This window comes from Aspergillus luchuensis, chromosome 6 (assembly GCF_016861625.1).
Source record: "Aspergillus luchuensis IFO 4308 DNA, chromosome 6, nearly complete sequence".
Classification (NCBI taxonomy): domain Eukaryota; kingdom Fungi; phylum Ascomycota; class Eurotiomycetes; order Eurotiales; family Aspergillaceae; genus Aspergillus; species Aspergillus luchuensis.
In genome coordinates this window covers 2,441,717-2,458,782 of record NC_054854.1, presented here as the reverse complement: position 1 = coordinate 2,458,782, position 17,066 = coordinate 2,441,717, and the positions used below count along the sequence as shown (strand labels likewise).

Sequence of the window (17,066 nt, the reverse complement as noted above, 5' to 3'; positions counted from 1 at the left end):
GTTTCAGTCATAAAAATTGAATGATCTACAACTCACCTGACGACTGACAATTCCAAGTCAATGTCAAAGCAATATGACTTGCCAGTGAAGTGGTAGCACATGCCCAGCATGTGGGGGAATCCGCCATGGAGAACAATCAAAGAAGCTAGAATCTCGTCGTCTCTTTAGTGGCTCGTTTCTTGCATTAAGCAAGGACTACACAGGGTTCGGTGGCTCGAAGAGTATTAGGACGTTTATCATTGTACCATAAATCTTAGTGATATTAACCAAAGATAAGCTAGTAGAATTGCTTATTCTAGGGGATCTGCTGTCATCTGAAATATTGTTACGATGCAAGTTTAGTTTATCTCCGGAAATTGCTGCTCTAAGGTTATTTTGAATACTAGTGTGATGGTTCTGAGCTCAGATAATATGGTTGTTATATATGTTTTCTGTTCTTCTTAAATTCGGGGGCATCACATTAGTTAGGCAATTTTGAGACCCTTCATTGTTTCAGATGGGATGATCTCTATGTATCAAATTCGATCATTACGGGAAGCCAGTTCAAAACATACTGTATGGCTGAGGTACCGGGCTGTATTCACCCTGATAGTATTACGATTTGAGAAGTCAGTTCTCGCATTTGACAAAGCCCGGAGAAACAATATCACAAATTAAAGCAGGGTATTTGGCTGATGATTTAGGTATTCACCTGGATTTCCATATTTCAAACTTTGTCCACGGGTTTAAGTCAATGACTTGAGCTTTAATTTATGAATTCTAAATTTGGACGAGCATTCTGAGACATACCTCAATACGCGACAGGTTGTTCATTAGTACCAAGTACTATCATCTTTTAGTATAAGAAACAAGAGACCGAAGTAAAGATCTGGGTTGAGCAGAATAATATACAGAAGAATGTTATTCTGCGGATATCATAAAGATCGTCACCCACAAACGCTTACAGACGCGAGCTCCACGTTCTGGTATTCGTGTTGGAGGGCCAGTATTGAGAGCGAAGTATGTATATGAGAGCTGGAACCCAAGCCTTTGGGTGGACCTGAGGTCTTGCGGAGCATCTATGTGGACGGTCTTCTTTTCGCTAGACCGTGGCGATATTTGAAGGCAACAGCGCTGCGATACAACCTTCAAATGAGGAAGAATGTTTCGGGTATAATACAGTAGGTCTTATAGCAGGTTATAATCGCAACCGCGACTGCGACCGTTCAATGGCTGCCAGCAGTCCTATCAGATCCGAGAATGCTCCTGGGATGCCTGATGGCCATCTGATTGGTGCGCAATGTTCACTGGCGGCCGACCAGACAACAGACCAATCGTGGGGTGACACCAGAGAGATAGTCTACTACTAGTAGACTTCACCTGGCTGGGGTGGTCATCTGAATGGAAGCGCACTAGTGATCCGGGATCATATGTTGACGCTCCAAGAAATGAGGAAACTAGTATAGAATATAGAGTTCAGTTCCATGGTTCAGGCAGAAAGGGAAGTACTTACGTGGTCTGGATAAGCATCTAGGGAATGCGGAATAGCAAATCAAATGGGGAGTGATAGAATCTATCCAGTAGCTAGTAGCATATGATGAATAGATAGATGGATGGATGGCATCTGACTGTTGTTGCCCAGGCAGAGGATGTTATTCTGGACTGTTGATGATCGGCAACCTCAGGCCGCGAGACCACGGGGGACTCGGGCGTAAGTTACGGTAACCCGTCACGACCGGTAAAGGCGGTTGTTGACAGCCAGACCCCGTGCCACTGCCGCCATTGGCTGATTGGATCTTGCGCCCGTCCCGTCCGCTCTGGATAGCATCACCATCCATCTACCCAACTACTCTCCCCTCAAAACATTCTCCCTTCCTCCCCCTCCCCTCCCCTCCCCTCCTTCCTTCCCATATCCCTTTCCCTCTGTGAGGGATTCAATCAAGGTAAGTCAATTTGCTAAGACCATTCTGGTCTTGGTATTCGTTCAGCAATCTGGTCCTTTCTACTCGCCCGCCTCGTCCTGTCTCCTTCCTGGCGTCCACGCCTTCTCACCGTCGCAAGCGTTCCCGGCTGCCTGCGACACCGCCTCGGCCCCTCCGCCATCACCACCAGTTCACGCACGGTTGTTGTGACTGCCCGCGTGTTCATGCTCTCGACCCTGGCCTCCCCTTCTCCCATCCAAACCATTCTATAAATCTCCCCCCTTCTCCCGGGGTCTCTCTGACGTGGTCCCCTGGAGCGTGCGTTCCGATCGCCGGTTTCGTCTGCTGGTGCCGCAATCATGCCATCGGCCGACGCTTCTTCGTCCGCCCGCCCCAACGGGACCAGCTCGCGGTCTGATCAGCTCGCTTATTACAAGGCGCAATATGAACAGTTAGAAGCCGAACTGGCGGAGTTCCAGGCTTCCAGCCGGGAACTGGAAGCGGAGCTGGAGAAGGATATCGAGGCGTCGGAGAAGCGGGAGCGGGTATTGAAGGAGAAGCTGGAAAACCTGAGATACGAGGTTGATGAATGGAAGGTGAGCCTGACGTGTTCCTGGTCCCTCAAACTTCCCTCGTGGGAGGCTTGAAGATCTCCAAGGTTAACGGGAACCCCCTTGCAGTCCAAATTCAAGCAGTCTAAGTCGGAGGCCAACACGGCCCAGAATTCGCTGCAGAAGGAAATCACAACCTTGCGAGACACCAACCGAACCCTGCAGTTGAGACTACGTGATACGGAAGTTGCGAACGATGATTATGAGCGCCAGGCCCGCCACACCACTTCGTCCCTGGAGGATATGGAGCAGAAATATAACATGGCCATTGAGCGCAGCGTTTTGTTGGAAGACGAGGTGAAGGCCGGAGAAAAAGAGCGCGAGGCTCTCCGCATTCAGTGCCAGCGTCTTCGGGATGAATTATCGGAGCAGAAACTTGACAACGAAATTCTTCAGGAGAAGCTTCGCCATGAGCAGTACGGCGGTCGGCGCAAGAAGCCGACACCTTTGTCCCGCACGTCATCGTCAACGCCGCAGGCTCCCGAGATCTTCGATCGCTCCCCGGGCACGTCCGCTGTGTCATCTCCCCTATTTGTTCGTACGCCGATGAAGTCCTCGTTGATGGGTGTTACTGCGGCTCCTCCATCGCCACCGATGTCTGAGACATCGGTCAGTGTGACCAACATGATGGCCAATATGCGCAAGACTGTTCATGCTACTGCTGGATTTCCGCTCCAGAAAGCTTCAGGATCCGAGTCTCTCATGGGCTCCCGGTCGATGTATGATGCCAGACCCAACAAATCATCCCGATCTCGCACCACTGGCAATGCAAGCAACAATACCCGTTCTACCGCGTCCACGGCCACTTCCCGGATTAGCTTGACGAAGCCCGCAAATTTCGGCAACTCGATCAACTCGATCAATTCCCCGCGAAGCGAGAATGACGACCAAAAGAGCAGTCTGCCCAAATCGGGTTCGTTGTTCCAGATTCGGGGGCTCATTGGCAAGATGCAGCAGCTGGAAGAAAGAGTCCAGTCAGCCAAATCCAAGCTGCCTCCTCCGTCCGACTCGCCGTCTCGCGCCTCTTCGCGTTCCGGTTCGATCTCCGTGAATGGTGGAAGTCCTGTTGCTTCCACTATCACTATGCGCCGAAACTCGCGCAAGCGGTTGAGCGGTAGCAGTTTCAGTTCGTCGATCCGGGATAATGATGGCACGGCGTCATCTGTCTCCAACAACCGACCATCCTTTGGCACGCGCAATGGAGGCGACAGCCGACCTAGCAGCCGTACTAGCTACTCCAGCGCCTTCAGCCAAAGTACGCACCCAAGCGTCGCGCCGTCGACACGCCCAGAGAGCCGCCAGAGCCGGACCAAGACTCCTTTAGGACATTACTCAACAAACCCTACGACGGAGAGCCGGCGGCCGCGGTCGTCGCTGAGCAACCCGTCAGGGCAGAATGGCTCGGTGAACGGCATGTCCAACATCGATGAAGATGAGGACCAAAGCTTAGCATTCCGCCTGTCCGTTCAAGCCAAGATTAGCGAAGCTCGTGAGACCCGCTACCCGCCGTACTCTACGGCGACTCTGCCGAAAAGACGGACACCTAGCGGCATCCCGGCGCCACGCACCTTGCGAACCAGCACTGGCGGAGGCATGACATCCCCAGATCCGAAGGCCACCAAGTTTGGCGACCTCGGCGAGACATTCTAAGCTTCATCTTGTTCTTTTCCCTTGTTCTTCTTTCAAATACCCCTCTTTTATCCCCGAACGGCAATTGATTTCAAGGGGGTTTATGATGTTCACGGCCGGTACGCAGGTTTTTTGATTCGCTTCTTTATTCCCCTTTTACCCTTGTCATCCCTCTTTTGCATCATTTTCATATTTCTCCTATTCATTGATTCCCTTCGACATTGTTCCATTTACACATCGACTACCCCTGGCACGTTATTTTTTGAAAGAATGCCCCACCTAGAGGGGGTCAGATCATTTGGCGGACTTGTTTAGACAGGTTCATAGACATCTGCTTTATCAAACTTATCGGAAGGTGGCATCCCATATGTGGCGGGATGGCCTTCGAGTCTGTACAGTCAGTGGCGGCGGAGTTGGAATTGTGACCGGTTGACTGGCGCATGGAAGGTTCTTCTAGCCGGGAGGCTTGTCCTCCACCGGCGTCCAAGCTGTATCTCAGCACCTGATTTCTTTGATGTTATGCTGTTGCTGTGTATTGAGAGAGATGCCTAGGCGTTAGGTAAATACCCAGTGACTTGGATGGATGATTTGCGTAGGCTGCACAGATTTTATGTGGCAGACATTCTAGACCTGATCGTTATCTGGCATGTAGTTTCTTAATGCGCCGATCTGCACAACCATGATCCCAAGTAGGGGATGCTGAAGGGACGTGTCACTGCATGTGTGGCACCCACCCACAACTTCATGTTGCAACACCCACACACCTTTTCAGACAGCCACTAGTTATCTAATATTGATCTAAAAGATCAGATCGTATAATCTTTATCCTCCACAATGACCTACTGTTATCGGCCCTTCACATGGTCGCTACAAATTGACGTATGCAACAGAGAGCACTAACTCATCCCCTCAACTTTGTAAAAGTACTACTAAGTGTAGTAAGAAAATAGTAACCAAAAGTCGGCCACCCCCTCGGATTTTATACTTAGTGCCTCCCTCTGACATCCCATGACACCCACCCAATCCGGTGTATTCTCACCTCCGCCCCCCTCCCTCTCCCTAAGTTCTCACCTAATCCTAAGTAGATACTACGTACCTCACTGACTACGTAGAACTACTAGTATTAAACCCCGACACCATCCATCCATCATCCTTCCCTTCCCACGTGAACGAGAACAAACTCCGGTCCGAAACAAGCACACAAAAGCCTAGTGTCTAAAATCTGACTACAGACGATAGGAATGGAAGACAATAGGATAATCCATCCATCGGGTTTAGGATTGTTCTATTGTTTTGGATTTGCTTTGTTCTTGTCTCGTGTCTTGCTTTTTCCGGAGGTCGGGGGCCGGGGGCGTGTGTGTGTCAGACCGTGAAACTCCGAAATGGAGGAGCCGCTCGGCGGGCGGAGGATTGATATCATCCTGCAGGATTTCGGGGACTCGTATTGTTGCTGTGTTTTTTTTATGCAGGTAGGTAGGTAAAACGTGGGTTTTGGGTTTTGGGTTTGGGTTTGGATGTGGGATCATTTGGAGTTATTCGTAGTAGGACTAGGGTTTGAAGGATGTAGATTAGATGTAAGGTGGTGGTTATGTATTGGAAATGTTTTGGGGAGGGTAATGTATGGATTAAGTTAGTGTTTTCATTCTACAGTGCCAGGTAGATTAGTATAGTATTGTCTATTGTCAGTTGATTTCTGCTGTTATTTTAAAGACTTGTTTTGGGTTTCTGAGTAGTTGAAAATAAGTAGTAGTAGTATGAAGCTACGGGTTATATATAGTGGCCGTACGACGAACTGAACCATGGCAAATTGCAGTGACAATAGTTTATAAAGGTTATATACGGTCACAATGAGTTACTAATCGCGAGAAATAGGTTTGGGAAATTGATTCAGTACGCATATTATCTTGGTAATTAATCTCTAGCCAGAATTTGTTGTTACACACAATATTAGTAGTACAAGGGTTTTATAACTTCATAGATCTATAAGAGTGGATCCGCGTGCTTAACCAATCAAGCCCTAGATTGCCGTGTTTTGTTCCACACTTACAAGTGAAAAAAGCAGAGATGACTTCAGACTTCGATTTCATATCGTTTGAGGCAATGAATCAACATGAGTGTGTAATGGTATACTGTATGGACAGGATATGTTGGTGGCTCAGAATATAGGGTATAGTCCTGTGCAACTCTTCCACTGAATGTGAATGTAACTCAGATGGACTATCGTCAATCTCTGTTGAGTGGTCTATTCTACGCCTTGCAAGGATCAGATAACCAAGGGAGAACCATGACTTGAGTTGATGAGCTCAGCCCTGCTTCTGCCAAACAGATAGCGGATGCACGATCGTTGATTGAATCTAGAAAGCCCCACGCCAGATCCGAACAAAATACAGTAAGCCTGAAAAGGTAACTCCTATTTGATACCCAGATAAGTAGGGATGCCCGCCACCGGCATCAGTTTCCCCAATTGACAAGGAGAACCCACAAATAATGAGGGATCCTTAATTCCTGAAAAGTTACGCCAGGAATAGACTAGTCCCTGCACGGCCTTCTCGACTATCAGGTCTCATCGCAAGGCCATGTGTTCGAGGCCCGAGCCTCTCTTATTGAGAAAATACCTACGCTGGTTGATACCTGGCAGACTGTGGCTACTGGCCACACGAGTCATGGATCCGTTCAACCGAATCCACCGCAGCGTGTTTGTTAATGCCGTGGTGGGAGGCTCGGAGGAACTGCCGAGCCAGTTCTTGTCTTTTGGGTTTGGTTGAAGTGATATTGAGCTTGCTTTTGCTCTTAAATGAGGTGGAGGCTCTACCAGTTCACTCTTAGTGTGGAGTCGACTGATGACGACGAGTGGGATACTACAGTCCACAAGTTGAGTACGGATAATACCCTTGGGGTATCTATCATCGATAATGGACGAACTGGGACTGTTCGGGATATTTATGATCAGAGTGTCGAGGAGGTCGAACAAGATGCATGTCGAACCTCGCACGAGCGTTATTCCCAAAGGGGGCTAGTGGCCGGCAATTTTGATGAGGGCGGGCGTCCCGTGATTTCCCACGATCCCAACGGGATGACAACTCCATTGCACTTGATTGGCGGAAAACAGTGGGGTCGTCAACACAGTCCCAAAATGGTTAGTGTAGGGATGGGACTTTGCAGCGAACAATGTGGATCTAGGTTTTTTTTTTTTTCTTTCTTTTTTTTTTTCCCTACGGATACTCACTATTGAAATGCACTTCCGAGTTGGCCAGTCGGGCACCATCCAGTCCAGACTGTCCAGTAGTCGGTCTCTTTTCAATCCTCAACCCAGAAAGGGATGGAACCCGGTACCATGGCTGGATCCCCAAGCGCCTTGGGGTTGGAGGGATTCCTGGCTTGAGCGGGTCAGTCAAAGTACCAATGTCCCTGGTTATTGCAAATTTGTATCGTTCTGGGAGTACTGGACAAAGTCGGAATAAATTAAATCTATGATTAGTAGGAGATGAACCATTGTCACTAGGATGCTACCATTAGATGCTAACTACTTATTACATTAACATTATCAACGACTACTATTGATACTTATCTAGCTATACTTATAGTATCTGCCAGTAATTGATGATCGGACCGGACTGATGGATATTTGATAGTACTAGTAAGGTATGCAGATGGAGGTTTGGATAAATTACCGGCTTCCCAATATAAGCTTGTATTATGCCGATGTGATCCCGTCAGGCTCTGGTTTCGCTCTCCGAGCCCCGGAGTATCTTTACCCTCAATTCGGAGCATAGAGCCCGCGTTCGGTCAAGATGTGATTTGCAATTCTCATTCTACTTACTGCTATCTACCCGGCAGGAGGGACGGTCTGAATTGACAGCTCATGACGGGGCCCGACAACTCGCTACTAGTGAGTTAGTGGACTTGTTCCGAGCATGGCGGGAATGTTCACTCGGTGTTCAAGGCCAAAAGCCAAGGCCCGCCATGATGATCGTCCGGGTTTTGAGCACCAACTTGAATCTGTTGGCTTGTCGGGGAATTCCCCAACTACAACTCCGGACTAGATACTAGACAGCACTCACTAGCGAGCGAGCAAGCAAGCTGGGTTCAACTCTATCCTGTCCGTCCTATTATGCGCCCCATGCACATTTACTCCGTACCTTGCTTGGTCTCATGCTTTTGGCCCCCTCCAAATCCTCGGGACTTGCATCCAGGGTGACATGGCACACTACGCGGTGAGACCGCCAATGAGTCATCGGTGAGATTCGGCACATGCCTGTTTTGTTCCATCCCTTCTTAGGTAGCAGTCAAAACCCGCATGAAAGGGAGAGGGGTTTTTGTTGGAGAGAGAAGATAACAGTACAAGCAGTGTATGTACTATGGAGTAGATGTTGCAGTGAGGAACCATGGACCGGATCGGGGAGGGATTGGCTGCAGCAGCGGATTGTTGACCCGACAAATGCTGGGGATCCAGCCAGACAAAACTGGTGGGAAGCCCGACGTCATGGGCCCAACAAGCCGTACCGCTAGTTGGGAGACTCTCTTCTTTTCGGTCCATCGGGGCGGCGGGCGGCCATCTGGTGGTCTCGCGCTATTCTTTTCCTTCCCTTCCCTTCCTTCTAGTCTACTAGTATTATTCTTCCTCGACAGTTCCTTTTTTGATAAAATAATTATTTTTTATTTTTCTAAGTAAAGAAAAGATTTTTAAAAAATAATTTACATTTTTATTTCTTCTTTGGTGACCCATCCACCTCTCCGCGTATTTTTCCGTTCTGCACATTTCCCTGTACATTTACCGGTTCGAGCAATTATACGCCTCGTCCAGTAGTCCAGCTCCATTTATTATTTCTCTGCTCTTCCCTTTTCTTCTTCCCCGTCGACCTCTTTTCTTCTTCCACTTCCCTTTCTTCCTCCTCCCCCCTCTTCTCCAAACCACTACTCCTCCTTATTCAAGTGTCATTGCTTGCTTGCTTGACTGTCCCAAGGTGGTCCCAGTAAGTTCTCCATCTTACCCTCCCCAATGCCTTAAATTCCCTCCCTCACGTTCCTCCGCGACTGGCCGCATGAAACTTTGTCCTCAACCTCAACTTATCCCAAACCTACTCTGCGCCTTGCTTAAAGCTGACTCTCACCCTTCCTCTTACTCAGCCCTGAGGAATTGAATCCTTCGTGTCTCATCTGCCCTCCCCCGCCTCTTTCTCCTATACCTTCGCCATTCCTAGTTAGCTCTTGGAGGGCTTAATTCCATCTACATTCTATACTACGCCACTTTTCCTCCGACGCCTCACGGACAGTCATTGCGCCTTCTCCCTCCTCTTCTTTCGCCTTGACGCCTCTTCAATACCTCGTCCCCCCTATTCTTCTTGAATAATCCGGCTTCTTCTATCGCATGGGAATTTTATAATACCTAATATCCAACCTTGCATCATGAGCGCTCCCAACGATCACCCCAGTGCGCGTGCCGCGCAACACAACCTCGCTTCACATTTCATTGGTGGTAACAACCTGAATGCCGCACCGCCCAGCAGCGTCAAGGACTTTGTGGCCAGCCATGAGGGTCACTCCGTCATCAGCTCGGTGAGTTTTGCGGGGTACCGATGAGTTGGTCGGGCAAGAGTGCAGGAGCAAACCATTCTAACAGGCTTTCCTCAGGTTCTGATCGCCAACAACGGTATTGCCGCCGTCAAGGAGATTCGTTCCGTCCGGAAATGGGCTTATGAAACTTTCGGCAACGAGCGTGCCATCCAATTCACAGTGATGGCCACGCCAGAAGATCTGCACGCAAATGCCGACTACATCCGTATGGCGGATCAATATGTTGAGGTGCGTGGTCATGCTGTGCAACCAGCGTTTCCTCCCAGTGTGTGAGCATGCCGGCTGACAGGAATCCCAGGTTCCCGGAGGCACGAATAACAACAACTACGCCAACGTCGATCTGATCGTCGATGTCGCTGAACGTATGGACGTCCACGCCGTGTGGGCCGGTTGGGGTCACGCCTCTGAGAACCCCCGTTTACCCGAAGCCCTGGCTGCTTCCCCCAAGAGAATCATCTTCATTGGTCCCCCCGCCTCTGCGATGCGCTCGCTTGGTGACAAGATTTCCTCCACAATCGTCGCTCAGCACGCTGGTGTCCCTTGTATCCCCTGGTCTGGAACGGGTGTGGACGATGTCCGGATCGACGACAAGGGTATCGTTACCGTTGATGACGATGTCTACAACCGGGGTTGCACGTTCTCGCCCGAGGAGGGTCTGCAGAAGGCCAAGGAGATCGGATTCCCGGTCATGATCAAGGCCTCCGAAGGTGGTGGTGGTAAGGGTATTCGTAAGGTTGAGCGGGAGGAGGACTTCATCAGCCTGTACAATGCCGCGGCCAACGAAATTCCCGGTTCCCCCATCTTCATCATGAAGCTCGCTGGTAACGCCCGTCACTTGGAAGTCCAGCTGCTGGCCGATCAGTACGGTAACAACATCTCCCTCTTCGGTCGTGATTGTTCCGTGCAGCGTCGTCACCAGAAGATTATCGAAGAGGCGCCCGTCACGATCGCCAAGCCCATCACTTTCCAGGCTATGGAGCGCGCCGCTGTGAGCCTTGGTCGCTTGGTCGGTTACGTCTCGGCTGGTACCGTGGAGTACCTGTACTCCCACGCTGACGACAAGTTCTACTTCTTGGAACTGAACCCCCGTCTGCAGGTCGAGCACCCGACCACGGAGATGGTTTCCGGAGTCAACCTGCCGGCTGCCCAGCTCCAGATTGCCATGGGTATCCCTCTGCACCGCATCCGCGACATCCGTCTGCTGTACGGCGTCGACCCCAACACCTCCGGGGAGATTGACTTCGATTTCTCCAACGAGGAGAGCTTCCAGACCCAGCGCCGCCCGCAGCCCAAGGGACACACCACCGCTTGCCGTATCACTTCTGAGGATCCCGGCGAGGGTTTCAAGCCTTCCAGCGGTACCATGCACGAATTGAACTTCCGCAGTTCCTCCAACGTCTGGGGTTACTTCTCCGTCGGTACGGCTGGTGGTATCCACAGCTTCTCTGACAGTCAGTTCGGTCACATCTTCGCCTACGGTGAGAACCGTTCCGCATCCCGGAAGCACATGGTCATTGCCCTGAAGGAACTCAGCATTCGTGGTGATTTCCGTACCACCGTTGAGTACCTGATCAAGCTGCTCGAGACCCCGGCCTTCGAGGACAACACGATCACCACCGGCTGGTTGGATCAGCTGATCTCCAACAAGCTGACTGCTGAGCGTCCTGACACGATCGTCGCCGTTCTGTGTGGAGCTGTTACCAAGGCTCACCAGGCTAGCGAGGCTGGTGTTGAGGAATACCGCAAGGGACTGGAGAAGGGTCAGGTACCCTCCAAGGACGTCTTGAAGACGGTCTTCCCTGTGGATTTCATCTACGAAGGCCAGCGGTACAAGTTCACTGCGACCCGCGCCAGCCTTGACAGCTACCACCTCTTCATCAACGGTTCCAGGTGCTCCGTGGGCGTGCGCGCTCTGGCTGACGGTGGTCTGTTGGTCCTTCTGAACGGCCGCAGTCACAACGTCTACTGGAAGGAGGAGCCCGCCGCCACTCGTCTGAGTGTGGATGGCAAGACTTGCCTTCTCGAGCAGGAGAACGACCCCACCCAGCTGCGTACCCCCTCTCCTGGTAAGCTGGTCAAGTTCACCGTCGAGAACGGTGAGCACGTCAAGGCGGGCCAGCCCTTCGCTGAAGTCGAGGTCATGAAGATGTACATGCCCCTGATCGCCCAGGAAGACGGTATCGTCCAGCTTATCAAGCAGCCCGGAGCCACTCTGGAGGCCGGTGACATCCTTGGTATCCTCGCTTTGGATGACCCGTCTCGCGTGAAGCACGCCCAGCCCTTCACTGGCCAGCTTCCCGATCTTGGCCCTCCTCAGGTTGTGGGTAGTAAGCCCCCTCAGAGGTTCTTCCTCTTGCACAGCATCCTTGAGAACATCCTGAAGGGATACGACAACCAGGTCATCATGAACGCCACCCTCAAGGAGCTGGTCGAAGTCCTCCGTAACCCCGATCTTCCTTACGGCGAGTGGAACGCCCAGTCCTCTGCTCTGCACTCTCGCATGCCCCAGAAGCTCGACAGCCAGCTCCAGACCATCGTCGACAAGGCCCGCGCCCGTAAGGCTGAGTTCCCTGCCAAGCAGCTTCAGAAGACTGTTCAGCGTTTCATCGAGGAGAATGTCAACCCCGCCGATGCTGAGATCCTCAAGACCACGCTGCTTCCTCTGACCGAGGTCATCAACAAGTACCTGGATGGTCTTAAGGTCCACGAGTTCAATGTCTTCATTGGTCTCCTGGAACAGTACTATGAGGTGGAGAAGCTCTTCGCTGGCCGCAACCTCCGCGATGAAGACTCTATCCTGAAGCTTCGTGACGAGAACAAGGAGGACATTGGCAAGGTCGTTCAGACCGTCCTCTCCCACAGCCGCATTGGTGCCAAGAACAACCTCATCCTCGCCATTCTGGCCATGTACCGCCCCAACCAGCCCAACGTCGGCAATGTCTCCAAGTACTTCAAGCCCATCCTGAAGAAGCTGACTGAGTTCGAGTCTCGCGCTGCTGCCAAGGTCACTCTTAAGGCCCGTGAGCTTCTGATCCAGTGTGCCCTCCCGTCCTTGGAGGAGCGCCTGTCCCAGATGGAACTCATCCTGCGTTCGTCGGTTGTCGAGTCCAGCTATGGTGAGACCGGCTGGGAGCACCGTGAGCCCGATTCCCAGGTCCTCAAGGAGGTGGTGGACTCCAAGTACACCGTCTTCGACGTGCTGCCGCGCTTCTTCGTTCACCAGGATGTCTGGGTTACTCTGGCTGCTCTTGAGGTCTATGTGCGCCGCGCTTACCGTGCCTACACTGTCAAGGGTATCCAGTACTCTGCTTCCGGAGAGGTTCCACTGCTCTCTTGGGACTTCACTCTTGACAAGCTGGGACAGCCCGAGTTCGGCCCTATCACCACTGACCCGTCGACCCCCAGCACCCCTACCGCTGAGATGAACCCCTTCAAGCGGATCAACTCCATCAGTGACATGTCGTACCTGGTTGGCGACGGCAACGAGCCCATGAGAAAGGGTGCCATCATCCCTGTTCAGTACCTGGAGGATGCTGAGGAGTTCCTTCCCAGAGCCCTCGAGATCTTCCCCAGAGCTGGCTCGAAGAAGAAGGCCAGTGACAACGGTCTTCTCGCTAACCTGGAGGGCAAGCGCCGCCCTGCTCCTCGGGTTGAGAACGAGAATGAGTTGACTGGTGTCCTCAACGTCGCCATCCGTGATGTGGAGGATCTTGACGACAACCAGATCGTCTCCCAGATCAACAACATGCTGGCCGACCTCAAGGAAGAACTGCTTGCTCGTCGCATCCGCCGTGTCACCTTCATCTGCGGCAAGAACGGTATCTACCCCGGATACTTCACTTTCCGTGGCCCCAACTACGATGAGGATGAGAGTATCCGCCACAACGAGCCTGCCCTTGCCTTCCAGCTGGAGCTCGGTCGTCTGTCCAAGTTCAAGATCAAGCCCGTCTTCACCGAGAACCGGAACATCCACGTCTACGAAGCTCTCGGAAAGGGCCCTGAGAACGACAAGGCTGTGGACAAGCGCTACTTCGTTCGTGCCGTCGTGCGCCCCGGTCGCCTGCGCGATGATATTCCCACGGCGGAGTACCTGACCTCGGAGGCTGACCGTCTCATGAACGACATTCTGGACGCCCTGGAGATTATTGGCAACAACAACTCCGATCTGAACCACATCTTCATCAACTTCTCCCCTGTCTTCAACCTGCAGCCTAAGGATGTCGAGGAGGCTCTCGCCGGTTTCTTGGAGCGCTTCGGCCGTCGTCTCTGGAGACTGCGTGTTACCGGTGCTGAAATCCGCATTCTGTGCACCGACCCCGTCACCGGTGTTCCCTACCCCCTGCGCGTGATCATCACCAACACCTACGGATTCATCATCCAGGTTGAGCTGTACATTGAGAAGAAGACTGAGAAGGGCGAGTGGATCTTCCACAGCATTGATGGTGGCAGCAACAAGCTGGGCTCCATGCACTTGCGTCCTGTCTCCACTCCTTACCCGACCAAGGAATGGCTGCAGCCCAAGCGCTACAAGGCCCACCTCATGGGTACTCAGTACGTCTATGACTTCCCTGAGCTCTTCAGACAAGCCTTCCAGAACAGCTGGACCAAGGCCATTGCCAAGATCCCCTCCTTGGCCGACCAGCGCCCTCCTGTTGGCGAGTGCATTGACTACAGCGAGCTTGTTCTTGATGAGAATGACAACCTGGTCGAGATCTCCCGCGGCCCTGGCACCAACACCCATGGTATGGTTGGTTGGATCGTCACTGCCCGTACCCCCGAGTACCCCCGTGGTAGACGCTTCATCATTGTTGCCAACGACATCACCTTCCAGATTGGTTCCTTCGGTCCCGCTGAAGACAAGTTCTTCCACAAGTGCACTGAACTGGCTCGCAAGTTGGGTATCCCTCGTATCTACCTTTCTGCCAACTCCGGTGCTCGTATCGGCATGGCTGACGAGTTGATTCCTTACTTCTCCGTCGCCTGGAACGACCCCGAGAACCCTGCCGCCGGTTTCAAGTACCTGTACTTCACTCCCGAGGTTAAGCAGAAGCTTGATGCTAGCAAGAAGAAGGAAGTCATCACTGAGGAGATCGAGGATGAGGGTGAGGTGCGCCACAAGATCACCACCGTCATCGGTGCCAAGGACGGTCTGGGTGTCGAGTGTCTCAAGGGCTCCGGTCTTATTGCCGGTGCCACCTCCAAGGCTTACGAAGACATCTTCACCATCACCCTCGTTACTTGCCGTTCCGTTGGTATTGGTGCCTACCTTGTCCGTCTTGGACAGAGAGCCATCCAGGTCGAGGGCCAGCCCATCATCCTCACTGGTGCCCCCGCTATCAACAAGCTGTTGGGTAGAGAAGTGTACACTTCCAACTTGCAGCTTGGTGGCACCCAGATCATGTACCGCAACGGTGTGTCCCACATGACTGCCAACGATGACTTCGAGGGTGTGCAGAAGATTGTCGAGTGGATGTCCTTCGTCCCCGACAGGAAGGGTGCCCCCATCCCTATCCGCCCCTGGTCCGACACTTGGGACCGCGATGTCGCCTACTACCCTCCCTCCAAGCAGCCCTACGATCCCCGCTGGCTCATTGCCGGTAAGGAAGACGAGGAAGGCTTCCTACCTGGTCTGTTCGATACTGGCTCTTTCGAGGAGGCTCTTGGTGGCTGGGCTCGCACCGTGGTTGTTGGTCGTGCCAGACTCGGTGGCATTCCCATGGGTGTGATTGCTGTTGAGACTCGCTCCGTTGAGAACGTCACTCCTGCCGACCCTGCCAACCCTGACTCCATGGAGATGGTCGCCAACGAAGCTGGTGGTGTCTGGTACCCCAACTCCGCCTACAAGACCGCCCAGGCCCTCCGTGACTTCAACAATGGTGAGCAGCTTCCTGTTATGATCCTGGCTAACTGGAGAGGTTTCTCCGGTGGTCAGCGTGACATGTACAACGAGGTCCTCAAGTACGGTTCTTACATCGTCGATGCCCTCGTCAAGTACGAGCAGCCCATCTTCATCTACATCCCGCCCCATGGTGAGCTTCGTGGCGGATCCTGGGTTGTCGTCGATCCCACCATCAACCCCGACCAGATGGAGATGTATGCCGACGTGGAAGCCCGTGGTGGTGTCCTCGAGCCCGAGGGTATCGTCAACATCAAGTACCGTCGCGACAAGCAGCTCGACACCATGGCTCGTCTGGATGCCACCTATGGCGAGCTCCGCCGCTCTCTCGAGGACCAGTCCCTCAGCAAGGAGCAGCTCTCTGATATCAAGGCCAAGATGGCTGCCCGCGAGGAGCAGCTTCTGCCCGTCTACCTGCAGATTGCTCTGCAATTTGCTGATCTCCACGACCGTGCTGGCCGCATGGAGGCCAAGAACACCATCCGCCATCCCCTCACCTGGAAGAACGCCCGTCGCTTCTTCTACTGGCGTCTGCGCCGCAGACTCAGCGAGGAGCTTATTGTCAAGCGCATGGTTGCTGCCGCTCCCAACCCTGCTGCTCGCGACGGCTCTGTTGCTATCCCTGCTGGTTCCAACGCCCCTGTCTCGACCGAGTCCGCTCGTGCTGTGCACCTCCGCACTCTGCACAGCTGGACCGGCCTGCTCGACGAGGAACTGCAGCGCGAAGACCAGCGCGTCGCCACCTGGTACGAGGAGAACAAGAAGGCCATCCAGACCAAGGTCGACTCTCTCAAGGCCGAGAGCGTGGCCACCGAAGTTGCCCAGCTGCTCCTCAACAACCGTGACGGTGCTCTGAAGGGTGTGCAGCAGATCCTCAGCGTTCTCCCCGTGGAGGAGAAGGAGGCTGTTCTCAAGTACCTCTCTTCCAACTAAGAGCATCATTCATGATCTTCCCTTCCCCTGCATGAAGAAGCTCAATAACAAAGAGCCTTCATTCCCTTTCTTTTCCCTTCTCAAAGAAACCTTTTATATAAAGCCCTTGGCATTATCAATGGACTAGGAGAAAGTCAAACTATCCTGCCCGCATTTACTTCACTTTCTACTTTGGGGTTCCGTTATCTTGCTGGCTGGGTTAATGGGGCTTCACGCAAGTTAAACCAATGGGTACACGGATTGATTGGTATTGATTGAGTGATGCGATGCATATAAACGTCGGTTATGTTAGGTCTGTTGTTTTTTATCTGATTACCTGTTTGTTGTCGGTCGGTTATTGAGCATGGTTTCTGTGTGGCTGTTCTGTATTTTATGTCGCATTTTCCTTTTGACAATGCAAATGATTACAATTTCAAGTGTGGTATTTCTTAAGTCGTATATCTGTAGTATCTACGCAATTGTAACTGATTATTAGTACTGGACCCATGAAGCAGGCAAATACACGAATAGTTCAGGGTTAAG

At 52.3% G+C, this 17,066-nt stretch overlaps 2 protein-coding genes across 2 annotated transcripts; both read left to right on the top strand.

Annotated features, from left to right (window-relative positions):
• Positions 1-2,260: 2,260 nt before the first annotated feature.
• nde1 (nuclear distribution protein NudE) lies at positions 2,261-4,162 on the top strand (the record flags this gene model as incomplete). Its single annotated transcript, XM_041692980.1, has 2 exons — positions 2,261-2,497; positions 2,582-4,162. The coding sequence occupies 2 exons, from the start codon at positions 2,261-2,263 to the stop codon at positions 4,160-4,162; spliced, it is 1,818 nt and encodes a 605-aa protein (XP_041546311.1).
• Positions 4,163-9,547: 5,385 nt separating this feature from the next.
• ACC1 (acetyl-CoA carboxylase ACC1) lies at positions 9,548-16,544 on the top strand (the record flags this gene model as incomplete). The annotated part of the gene is made up of 3 exons (XM_041692979.1): positions 9,548-9,697; positions 9,773-9,943; positions 10,014-16,544. The coding sequence occupies 3 exons, from the start codon at positions 9,548-9,550 to the stop codon at positions 16,542-16,544; spliced, it is 6,852 nt and encodes a 2,283-aa protein (XP_041546310.1).
• Positions 16,545-17,066: the final 522 nt, after the last annotated feature.